The 12,331-nt window shown below is 38.8% G+C and overlaps 1 protein-coding gene across 11 annotated transcripts in view; it reads right to left on the bottom strand.

Moving 5' to 3' along the window:
- The window catches only part of ZMYND8 (zinc finger MYND-type containing 8), a 63,834-nt gene that overhangs the window by 22,670 nt on the left and 28,833 nt on the right, over positions 1-12,331 (bottom strand). For 7 of the 11 annotated variants that reach the window (XR_006171055.1, XM_042832291.1, XM_042832290.1 and 4 more), the window contains exons 3-7: positions 8,530-8,699; positions 4,014-4,232; positions 3,037-3,150; positions 1,367-1,459; positions 153-240 (exon numbers count right to left, since the gene is read on the bottom strand). Coding sequence is in view for 10 of the 11 variants with exons in the window: in XM_042832291.1 (XP_042688225.1) it covers positions 153-240; positions 1,367-1,459; positions 3,037-3,150; positions 4,014-4,232; positions 8,530-8,699 (684 nt within the window). In the remaining variant the exon portion in view is untranslated. The remainder of the gene's footprint in view (positions 1-152; positions 241-1,366; positions 1,460-3,036; positions 3,151-4,013; positions 4,233-8,529; positions 8,700-12,331) is intronic. The other 4 variants (XM_042832292.1, XM_042832297.1, XM_042832296.1 and 1 more) reach the window with 3 other exon arrangements.

The raw sequence follows: 12,331 nt of genomic DNA, 5'->3' as shown, positions 1-12,331 counted from the left end.
ATGTAGGTCATTCTTTTTTTTTGTAAAGCCACGTTTAGAACTACGGCATTAGCAGGAAGATACTTTCACCATTTGTCAAGCAGCAGCAAGTTTCTGCATTGCTTAATCCAATCTGAAGCTTCATATTCTAAGAAGTTTATCTCTGTGCTTACCCCCATTGTAAATAATGCAGTTGTGCAAAATCCATTTGGCATCAGCCAAAAATGCTTCAGTGCAACCGTACATTTTCTTTTTAACATTCTGGAAAGAAACATTTAAAAATGTATCAGAAAACAGATATGAGTAAAAACTCGCATCTTCCTAAACACTGCTGCCTGTCAGACACACAATTACTAAAACAAAAACCTTATATTACAACTCATTCTAAATACTTCAGTAACCTTCCAAGTTCAAGGTGTTTCCTGACTGCCCTAAATATTTATGAAATGTCTAAACCAATTCTCAACAGTGAACTATTTAGATCAGCATCTTCAATAATTCCAAAGGGCTGCAGAGGGGCACCAGTAAGCACCTGTCCATTTCCTGAGGCAGTAATTCTGCTTGAGGTCTCTACAGAAAACTGAGTCCTTGATTTTGCACTGGCATATCATCATCGCTGCATGGCATTTTAATTTCTTAATTTTGACAAGACCCAGGAAAAAAAATTATTTACTACACCCCATAAGCCAGTTTTTGATATTCTAGCCTACCACCTGGGTGAATCAAATCAGTGACATGGATTTGTTATACATTTATGCCACAAAGACATAGACCTCTGCTCCCAGAGCCCAGAGAATAAGGACTCCTCACCCAGGCACTACCACAACAAAGCTCTGCATTGCTACACTACTATTAAAGTGACAGAGAATGAAGAACTTTGTAATTTGAAACATTTAACTTATTACTGAACTGACAAACTCCTGTAATCCACTTCTTTACTGTTTTCTTCTCCCACATCTCAGGTGCAGTGGATGTTCTTCTATTTGCTATTTTATATGTTCTAATGTTTGACCAGCAGATGACCCTGCAATGACCTCTGGTCACACACTCAAATGGTCCCAAGGGGAATCAACGTATCAGCAATGCATTAATAGCTAACAAACACGGTGATCAAACATAAAATCTTACTAATGAAGTCTCCCCACAGGATGATTCCCGGAATTATACGGATTAAACTTGTCTTTTTTATACTGCTTTTCCTGAGCACTTGCCATTAGCTCAGACTGCATAACAGACACATTCAGAGGCTCTTCCAGTTGGTTTTACAATAACAAAACTGTAATCAAAACAATTAAATAATTTCAAGCAATCTCTCTCGCTCCCACTGAGCAATCCAGAAAGCTTAACCACAGCAATCAAACTCAAAGGACCTTTGCCTCATACCAACCTTCTCTAATGTACAAAGGTCCATTGGATGAAAGATATATTCTGCATAATCTGGGTGTTGATCCAGTGAAACTGGCTTTTGAAATGGCTCTGTCTGTTAGGAGAAAACAAATCACACAGCTTCTTAATACTGAACAGCTCCATCAACAACTCAATAGTCACTCTTCTTCTAATACTACTTTCAACTGTGGTATCAGAGAAAATTATTCAAAAAAAACAGTAAAGATCTGTGAAGTAATGCAGTGCTGGCAAAACGAGGAAATAAATGCCCTCACATAACTGGTTTTTCATATGTTGGAAGTGATGAATTACAAGCCTTTGGGTTTTTGTAAAATGGACTGTTCTTATTTACAGCAGATCTTTTTTGAGCAGAGTATTAGCTGAGGCTCAGCAAATAGTTTTTAGGAGAACAAACACTCCCATTATCTAGAATTAGAAATAACTTTATCAGTCTTAGGACTTTCAGAACAATGGCGACTTGCAGATAAATTCAAACTTCCATCAGTGGGACTCTGCACATTATCTGCTGCATTGCCTTTCTAGCTGCATGTTGAGAACATTTTGTCATCTCAACACAAACACACACTGATACTTTGCTTCTGAAAAAAAAAAAAGCTAACGACTCTTTCTAAAAGGAGACTATCTACCACTCCAGAGTTAAAATACTCCAAGAGCTGAAGTTTATCAATACTAAAGAGTAACCTTCCTAGAAACTGTCACTATGTTTCTGCTGAAATATTTATCATGGAGACACCAGAGCTGTAAAGAACCCATGATTCCTTCCATACATCTGGTTTTTCCAATATATTTTACTGTATGCTTGCAAGCACAGAGACTCCTCTAATCTATTTACAGGGACAAGGTAGCAACAGGAATTCAGATAAGCCATGGCAATCCATTAAAACATCTTACTACACTTTTTTCTTCCCACATGTGAAAACTACTCAAAGCTTGCATAGTGAAAAAAGAGCAACCAGAAATTTAGAAGAAAGAATGAGGGACTGAAATGTGTGAAACTTCCAGGAGGCAATGATGATTTTGAGGGTTAAATCTCAGACAGACATGTGGAGATTGGTAAAAGTTAGAGGAAACAACATTTTCCCTCCATGATAAAAGTTCATAGGATGGCAGATTCCTACAGTATGCAAGTTGATGGCACAGGTTGCCACTACACTGAGAAAAAATTCAGTTTTACAAGTATATGATAAAACTACTTCTTGTGGCGAGAACAATTTCCTACTAACAGAGAAAAGACTGGCTTATAATCAAATTAAGGGTTATAATCAAATATGTAACATTACCTGCACCTATAGCCTTGCCCACATACCTGGGCTGGTAAGAAACCACACCTTGTCATTTCCCTTGCACCTCAGATAAGACCAGCATTGTTCACTTTCAGTGAGTGAGAAAACACAAATTCCCTTTGGAAAGCTATGCTGCATCCTCACTACATCTACTGAAACTACCTCCAGAAGTTGCACCAAGGAACTGTGTTTTATATGCATTCCAGAACAGCATACACAGTCTGAACGAAGCTGTTTGCAATACACGGGTGGTAAACAGCAGAAAATCTGACAAAATGAGCTAGACTCAGCTCAACAAGAGGAAGCAAAACCCAATATTATGACAAACATACAGAACAAGCATTAAAAAAAAAAAAATCTTCCTTACCCCTGGCTGTTTCATTTTCTGTAGTGCAAACTTCAGCAAATATGATAGTTGTTCAGTGGTGAGCATTGTCATAGCTTTACTCTGTGTTTCTATGCATTCTGCAACTGTGATTTTCTAAAAATTAGGATGAAAAAAATATTGTCAGCAAACATTTCTAGGTGAATTCTTCTCCAGTAAAAAATCCCAGCATTTGAACAGAAGATAATAACTACTTCCTAAGAAACAAAATATTTTTTATGAAGTAGCATAAATACTTCAGATACTTGTTTTATTAAATTCTGGATATGTTAGCCTAAATAAGTAAACGAATATATAAAAAGGGAAAAGTTTAGAAACTACATTCATTTTTTAGATCACCCAAATAAGAGAATGTTGGAATACATACAATTCCCAATACAGTGCAAGCTCCAGCAACACGAATGAGGAAAAAAGTCATCTGGGCTCCATATAATGCAATACATGGCCAAAAAAAAAGACATGTGATAAACCAATTTACTTTCGTTGTAGATACAATGATGCTAATTATTCTCTCTCCAGAAGTTGTTGGAGAGGAATAGTTAAATTCTTCCTCAGACCTGCAGAAAAATATAGTACTAATAATATCCTCTTGTTTATGTAGACCCTACAGTGCACATGTTGTGAGCACTCTGCAGAACTGATCAGCCCCCATGCAGCAGCATGAAGTAAGCTAGACAAAACTGTGAAATGTTTTCAGAGTTAAAGGTAAGATGTGGGGATCACTCTTTGAAATGGATTCGCCTTCCCTAGAGATGGTAAGAAGTTGAAGAGTCACAGTGAGATGGCCAACAGAGTCCAGGTGAACGCACAGAGAAAAAGCAAGGAAGCAGCAAGAGACGCTCCCTTTTCACACAACTTTTTCTGGTACGTAAGAATAGAACAGAAACACACTGGAGTGTAAAAAAAGCAGTTTGTATCACTCATATACAGAAGAAATCCGCTCCTTCTATCAAACTAACCTCACATTCTGGGCAAAACCAATCCCCCTCTGGTTCCGCTGTCAGTTTCAGACACTTAGCGTGATAAACCCGAGGGCAGAGTTCACAGCAGAGGACTTGGCCTTCCCGATGACAAACCCAGCAATAGAAATCATTCCGTCCATCCTGTGGTACAACATCAACAGGGTCTGTGGTGAGTGGCTGCTTCATATAGTAAAACGGACCATGTCTTAGTTCTGACTGAAATGTAGGCAAGAAAAACAGGTTTGGTTTCAAAACAAATTTGCATTTCATACAAAATAGCATTCATAGCAATAAATATCATTATATATAAATCAAACAGCAATCTACAGAGTTTGATTAACGTTTATGTAAACACAATATCTTATTTATTGCACAAAACCATTCACGAAGAGATTCATTTCATATTCAGATGCCAAATGATGCATATTATACTCAGCACTGAAAATAAATTTTTGCGGCAAATGAGGACATCGAGTGCAAGTCGTGCAATCCAACATCCTCAAACTCAGAATCCCATGGGGCTGAAGGAGCTACATCATACTGGGAGATGTAGTGGTGGCTAAACTGGCACAACTGAAGAAATTAATCAGTCCTGACAAAGTAGCTGAGCACCACACAACCCTGTCCTAAATTACAGTAACTCACAACTTTTCAGAACCAGGCAAGTCAATGGTGATTTTAACTGATAAAGCAAAACAAAGTAGGATGGCACAGAAGCAGATTCACAACTTTAATAAGGTGACCCCAGCAGCATGAGCCTGGGGAAAAATGTAACCCACCATTTACATGAGCATCAGAATTTAAGACACAATCTCCACTAGTTTGTCTGCACTAGAAAATAATGTGAACTTCATAAACTGCAAGGACTGCTCTTTCACTTGCGCCTCAAACTGCTTAAAGGTGACACAGATGATACCAAAACATGAGAGCAGGAGAGCCTGGGAGAGCCAAAATTGGACAACAGATACCCAGTGTTTCCTGGATTGGATTTGAAGAAAAGCAAATAATTATTGGAAAACTGAGACATATTTATTAATGATAAGGGAATTTAAGTTTCCTGTTTGCTATTAATTAAAGGATGAGGGGATGGAGATAAATAATCACAAATTTTTTACTATTTGCTGTGACTTTTTGTTTGACATAAAGATATTTGTGGCTACCCAACCAGCTGCTTGTAGTTTGCAGCACCTCTTTGGTTCTCGGGTAATCGTGTGCACTTCCTACATCACAAAGAGCTTCACAAGTTCTTAGGCTGTCACATGCCTGCCTGATTGCTAAACAGGGGGACAATATGCAAAAGCTGGGTACCTCTGCGGCACCCTGAACAAAACTGGTCACACAGGACGTACATTACACACCACAAACCACCATCAGCTTAGACTGTGGTCCTTCTAGATTTATAAAGTAGCAAAGGACAAGGTCTAATTATCCTCATGAATAGGAAGCCTTCAATGACAAAGTTAGATGATGCAGAAGAGGTGTTCTATGACAATCCAGCTGGAGATATAATATCTCAACAGATACACCGGAAGACATATTACCTCTGATAATCAATTACTGTATAATATTCCATGCAAAGAAAGAATGTTATCCATAAAATTTTACTGTAACTTCATAAGCATTCTGCTACCTAAAGTTCCACTTACATTCCTGCCTCTTTTGGCAGTTTTTATTTCCTATTCTACATACATTGCAGCTACTAGAAAGGTAGCACAGACATGGACTGAGCGTTATCTTCTGTACTTTCTCTGCGTATACAGTTAAACACAGATACAACCAGACCTCTACAAGGAAGGTTCTTTGTGCTCTTGGGGAATAAGAGGGGCAGGGAAAGGCTTTACCTACATTTCAAATGTATTACTATGCCAATCATTCAAACCAGGACAGAAGTGCACGTGTAAACTCAGAGCGAAAAAGAGAAAGTTACAATTGTCAGCAGAAGTGTGCTTTGTTTGTGGTTACATGCACCACAGCTTGAGACCAAAATCTCAATACTCAGAGATTCTGAAACTGAAGTCTTGGTAGTTGAGATGCAGCTATGGGCAGTGCATCCACACTGACTTCCTGTTCTAAAAGAAATTTAAAATCTGTAAGCAATTACAGAGAAATGAGCTTATTGTATCTAAATAAAATAGTCCATCTTTGCTAGAAGGTGGAAGGAATTAATTCTCTGACTGAGGACTTTCCTATCTTTCAGATAAATACCACCTTGTTTTGTCTGAGCTAAGACTGAGGGCCAGGAAAGAAAGAAGATAGGAATGAGACTCAAAAAGACCCAAACAACAGAACTAAATGATGGAAAACGAACCCCTGAGTGACATCAAAGGAGCCTTTCACTTGTTCTAATCAGAGCAACATGTTTAAGAGTTTAAATGTTAACAGTCATGAAAGAAAAGCTTTGTTCTCCCAACAGTTTCAAAAGTCAGTTCCAGCTCAAGTGGCAGCTTGCCCTCACAGTTTCAGCAATGTTAGTAAGATACGTATAAAACTGAAGGAAAAACAAGAGTACTGTAGTGCTTTTTATGCAAGAAAAAGATTACTATTTCTAGCCAGTTCAAATTAACTTTGAAGCTAGGTTGGAAAAAAGCTGCTACTTCAAATATATTGTAGCTGACCAAGTGTTGCACATTCCTGATTATTTTTTTTTAACCTTTTAGCTATACTCTTTATCTCCATAATTTTTTGTATGTCAATACTTTAAATACCCGTTGGCACCGTTCTGAACACCCGTAGCATCTTAGTACAAAGCCTTGTGCAATGATAGCTGTAGTGAGGGTATCTTGATACACACCAGCACTACCAAACACTCAGTGGTGAAGAATATCAACCTGGAGGCCTCACTGATGTTGCCAGACCTCAGAATGGATTTATCAGCCAAGCAGAATCACAGCTGTCAGCTACATTATACTTGAAACCTAAACTAGGAGCAAAACAAGTAACTGTGTGCTTAGCTTACATCTCTTCAGCAGTTAAAGGATCTTTAACATTAACTGCCATTACGTAGAGCAGATTGATACACCTTATAGAAACAATCATCCTCAGGTACGTTTTATTAAATTAAAAACTACTTACAAAAGCAAAAAAAAGCCAACAAAAACAAACCAAAACAAATGATACTTCCTTGCTAACTGATAACATGTACAGCTAAGCAACATGCCTAGTTTGCTTTTCTTCTTTAGATACACAACTTTTCTATCCTGCAGTATTTCAGGTTTGAAATACCTGGAAAACAGAAAATGATTTACTGAGGGGAACGGACATATTGAGTTCAACAACTACAATTATTTTTCACACAGTGTACTTTTAAATGCATGAATGAACAGTGGGAAGGAATCCTCTAAGATTCAGCCTCACTGTCTGTACCATTATCTCTACAGAGCACAGTTAGAAACCCAAACTGCAGCACAACATCATCTCTTTGCAAATGTCCGAGACGTGTAGGAATTCTCAGAGCCCACCGTGAACTCAGAAAAAGCCAAACTGACAACATTAAACTACATCAGCAATGCCTACACATGCTGTTACTAGACCTCCCCAGTACCCTAAGTAAAATACATTTAGCACTGAAAGACCATTCTTTGGCCTCATTTATTCAAGGTCTCTGTTCCAGAATAAACTGCAGTGATTAAGAATTTCATTTTCTTTCTAAACCAGTACAATTGTACCATGATAATGTTTAATGCAGATGCTATTACATGAGGGGAAAAAAAGCTCCAAATCCACACAACTTAATCCTGTGTTTATGAGATAGTGGTAGAACACATTAACACACAAAAGCACTCTGAACAGAACACAGGCACTTCATCTGCAAACTAGATGAGAAATCATTTCAGTGGAGCTAAAGATTGCTTTCACGTAATCTCCTCCAGGATGATAGAGCTGCTTTACAGCATTTGGTATTCAATGTAATTCATACAATTCCTTCATTTGCATCATACAAAGACTCTGAAATTGTCAGTCTTCTGGAGTCAAGTCCTTTCATGAGCTACAACAAATGCTATAAATTCAATATTCAGAAGTCACTGAAAATGAAGACGGAAAAATACTGCCAGCACAATCCTTTGAGTCATCAACTTTGGCAGCAATATTTCCAGCACATCAGTTTAAAGGAAGGGGAGAGAATCTGTAAAGTACCATGGGAGCAGCAGGACTGTTGTTAACAATTGGCAAGAGGACTGGGAACAGATGACAGATTCCCAGAGATATTATGGTATCTTTCTTAACCTAGGACATCACATCCCTCTGTATTTCCTTTTAATTTTATTTACTCTCTTGATAGTTTTACCAACAACAAAAGCTCTCATACTAAAAATAAAAACCTTAAGAAAAAAAATTATAAGCACCCAAATCTACCTTAAAATGTCAATTCCTGCACCCACTGCACCTTCAGTGAATATCTACTTTCTAGTGCAAAAATTAAGCTTCCTAAAGAGTAGGGGGCTCCTGTTCAGCTCTCTACATCCATCTTTCATTGGTTCATATCCTAGCATAACAAGACCAGGACTCCTCTTACCTGTTCTTTATTATTACTGTTCAATAGACCAGGTTTCTTTTTCTTTTTTATGGGACTTGTTGATGCATCTTGGGGTGAGTGGCCATTAGAGGAATGTGGAGGGCTGGGAAACTTCCTTTTTTGTGCAGTGCGTTCGGCAGAGCCAGGATCTACGTCAGATACAAACAAACCTGTTAGAGAGCACACATCAGTGAAAAGTGTTCAGCCAGCATCGTGCTTTATCATACACACTCCCTCACTGAACAGTTTCTCAATTGCCCATTATGCAATCGCATACAAAACTGGAAGCACAAACAATACCACCGTCAAATGAAATTTCAGTATATGTTATTTTAGGTTACATTAAACATTTGTTTCTTTTCCCCTGGAATTCTGGTCACTCATCTCATTCCAAATATTATTCTTTTTTGAAGTGTAATAACAATTATCTTCTGTAGTTTAGCAGAAATCCATTTCAAACTTATTTCCTCAATTCCTCTCAAAAATAAAAACAATTATGATTTCACTGATGTAATTTAGGAAGATAAGGAACAGAAGCATAAATGTGGCAAATGATGAGGTCAGACTTTCTTCCTATTTCCCATATTTAAATGTGTCTACTGAAATTAAAAAAAAAAGTAGAAAAAAAGACAAGACTCTCACTCATTTCTTAACATTTGACAGCTAAATAGAATAAAAAGAGAAAGTGATATAACTTTTCAATGCCTCTTAAAAGGAGAGCTCTAACATTCTCCAAGCAAATGACTAGAGCAGTTTATTAAGTCACAGCATCCCTCTAGACCCAAAGTTATCACTCCAGGCAAGAAAGATGGCAGAAGGAAACATGTGCCCATGGCTCAACTGCTTTAAATCATCATTTGGTATCTTAGTGTAAGCTCATCAAGCAGCTTAAACCGACACAGCAGCCCTGGTGAGTGCTATGAGCTGCAAACATTCTTAAAAAGAGACAGAGAAGAAACTGAGAGCCAGTTTTACCAATCTGCTGTTGATCCTCAAGTCTGTTTCACTCTCACAGTGGTGCTCCATTTTGTTAACACTTTATAAAAACAGAACAACAAGCACTGACAAGCTCATCAGAAATACCCCAGGTAAAAAAGACAAAGTACTGATGTAAAACAAAAAGTACCATCAGCTGCAATAGACAATCACTGATCAGCAGACAACCTTGACAAAATACAAATGAAAATGCAACAGATTCTGTTCAACACTTTTTTTTTTTTTCCTTAAGCTTTTAACATGTTTAACAAAACAAAATGTTAGACACAACCCTAGGGGTCAGAAGTCATCACTGCCGAAGAGAAACAACTGAAACCTCCACAAAGTCATTCCCATGCAGTCAATTCCCTACTGACTTGTGCTAGCAAGCTTTTTTTGCAGCTACCCACAAAACTGTTGAGGAATAAGATTTAAAAAAAAAAAAAAACAAAAAAAAAAAAACCAACCAAACAACGCTTTTTGCTGAGTAGTTTCTTTCTGTAGCCCCACTTGTTGCACAGCCAGACAAGTGCTTCCCCTCCAGCAAAGCAGTTATACTGGACAGGAACAAAGGAAGGAAAAAAGCAATGCTGCTTTATCATTAATGCCACCTTAAAGGGTGTTTGTGTTTTCCACAGCTCCCGACATAAAGTCAAATCCAACTGCTGGGAAATAATCCCTTCCTTCACGAATCTGTCATCTTTCCTTCCAGGTCTCACTGGGTGATGGGCTGAGTTGTGTTGGGTTGCCAAGCCACCAGAATTTACTGGAAGACCTCACCTGAAATCTCCCATGAAAATTAACATACTTAAATACTACTTTACCTGCATAATACTTCATATCTCCTTTCTCAAAATGAAAGATGATATTAAACTCATCAGCTTTAGGAATCCACTTATTCTTGTGTGAGAGAGATGCACAAAAGTGTTCACAGACTAAAGACAGGATAAAACTTATGTCAGCTTAGCCATTCTATTTCAGGCAGTTATCACTGTCAGTCATCTGCCCTGCCTGCGGCACACGTCCTGGACCTGCTCCAATTTTCAGCCAATCACATTAATTGGACTGAAAACAGGTACCTCAGATGCTCATTCAGAAGTGACTCATGTCTCTACTAGAAGCAACAATGCTCACCAGAGGAGCTGGCAGATGGCTTGAGGAGGTAACAGCACAGGCACCTGATTGTAATCCACTGCCTGTAAAGGCTCTCACTTAGCAGGACAGGCTAGTCAGGAGTCCAAGCTCCTTCCAGTTTCCTGTCTCAGATAGCATATCTTCATATCTTCTTTCCATTGCCTGTACTAATCCTGAATGCATTCAGGCATCTTTACAGAGGTACCCAAGTTTGATCACATGCTACTCTATCTGTACAGTAGGAAAACCGCATACAGAGATCGATTCAAATCTGCAGAAAACAACACAGGTTCCCTACAGGTTACCTGCCCTCCTACAGGCAGGTAAGGTCATGCATGCTGCTGACTTAAGGTGCTTCAATGAGGAAACAGAAGTTATATGGACTGAATACATATCTAGGATTTTTAAGAGAATTTACAGTCAACTGTCAAATGCAATTCCTTCCTACTACAAAGCTGTAGGTATCACAAATAATATGGGCTGCTGACACTTTCTCATTAGACATTCTTAAAAGAAAGCCAATCACAGAATCACAGAATTGTAGGGGTTGGAAGGGACCTCCAGAGATCATCGAGTCCAACCCCCCTGCCAAAGCAGGTTCCCTACAGCAGGTCGCACAGGTAGGCATCCAGGCAGGTCTTGAACATCTCCAGAGAAGGAGACTCCACCACCTCCCTGGGCAGCCTGTTCCAGTGCTCCGTCACCTCACTGTAAAGAAGTTCTTGCGCACATTGGTGCAGAACTTCCTATGCTGCAGTTTCCAGCCGTTTCCCCTTGTCCTGTCTCCACTCACCACTGAAAACAGTCTGGCCTCGCCATTCTGCCCCCCACACCTTAGATATTTATAGACCTGGATCAGGTCCCCTCTCAGTCTTCTTTTCTCAAGGCTGAACAGACCCAGTAAGCCAAGAAAACAAAGTTTGGTTTAAAACTCTACTCAAAATAATGCCCCATGTAATTGATGTTAGGCTGAATCGCATTCAAAGGTGATATAGTTTGTTACATAGCATGAGTCTTAGAAGGTCAGTAACACAAAGAAGAACTGAATTAGACTTCCAGATGATTTCTGTATTTTCTGCAAACGCAGAGGTCAAATAGTCCATAAAGAGAAATAAAACTGTCTCCAATAATGATTTGCACAAATAAAGATAAGGTTAACAACCTAGGCACATTTCTCTAAATACTACATGTATAATAATACAGGTACAGTTATGCTGACAGACTAGTGGGAGTTTTTTTCAGTTTAGCTAATCATGCACAGAAGGTAGCAGAAGAACTCCTATGGCTGGCATACGCTTCATCTATCCCATGAGAGCTGAGCCAGTAGAGCTATCATGGAAGAAAAACTGCAGCAGTGTCAGCTAAACCAAATCCCACAGTTTAACCAAAGCAATCCAAGCTAATATAAAAACAAGTTCTGAATTCTAACTTTTCATTTACATGAAATAGAGCTTACTTAGCACGGGACCTGTTTGCACCCAGAGTGAGCAGCAAAAACTGCGTCGTGCCATCCCTCTTCTCATCCTGATATCACCACACAGCTTGCACAACATCTCTGTTTCTCTTCTATAACCTCCATTTCTTAACACGGCCTTTTCACACATTCCTGAAAGAAGTCATGACTAAACTACTCTCACTGGGAAGTGCTGACTGTACTTTATCCCTTTTCCAACGCAGACATCTGTAGAATTCT

The sequence above is a fragment of the Centrocercus urophasianus genome, unplaced genomic scaffold, assembly GCF_019232065.1.
Source record: "Centrocercus urophasianus isolate 14NV4802_14NV808 unplaced genomic scaffold, USGS_Curo_1.0 seq_38, whole genome shotgun sequence".
NCBI lineage: Eukaryota > Metazoa > Chordata > Aves > Galliformes > Phasianidae > Centrocercus > Centrocercus urophasianus.
The sequence above is the reverse complement of the archived record's forward strand: the minus strand, read 5'-3'. Positions and strand labels throughout refer to the sequence as shown.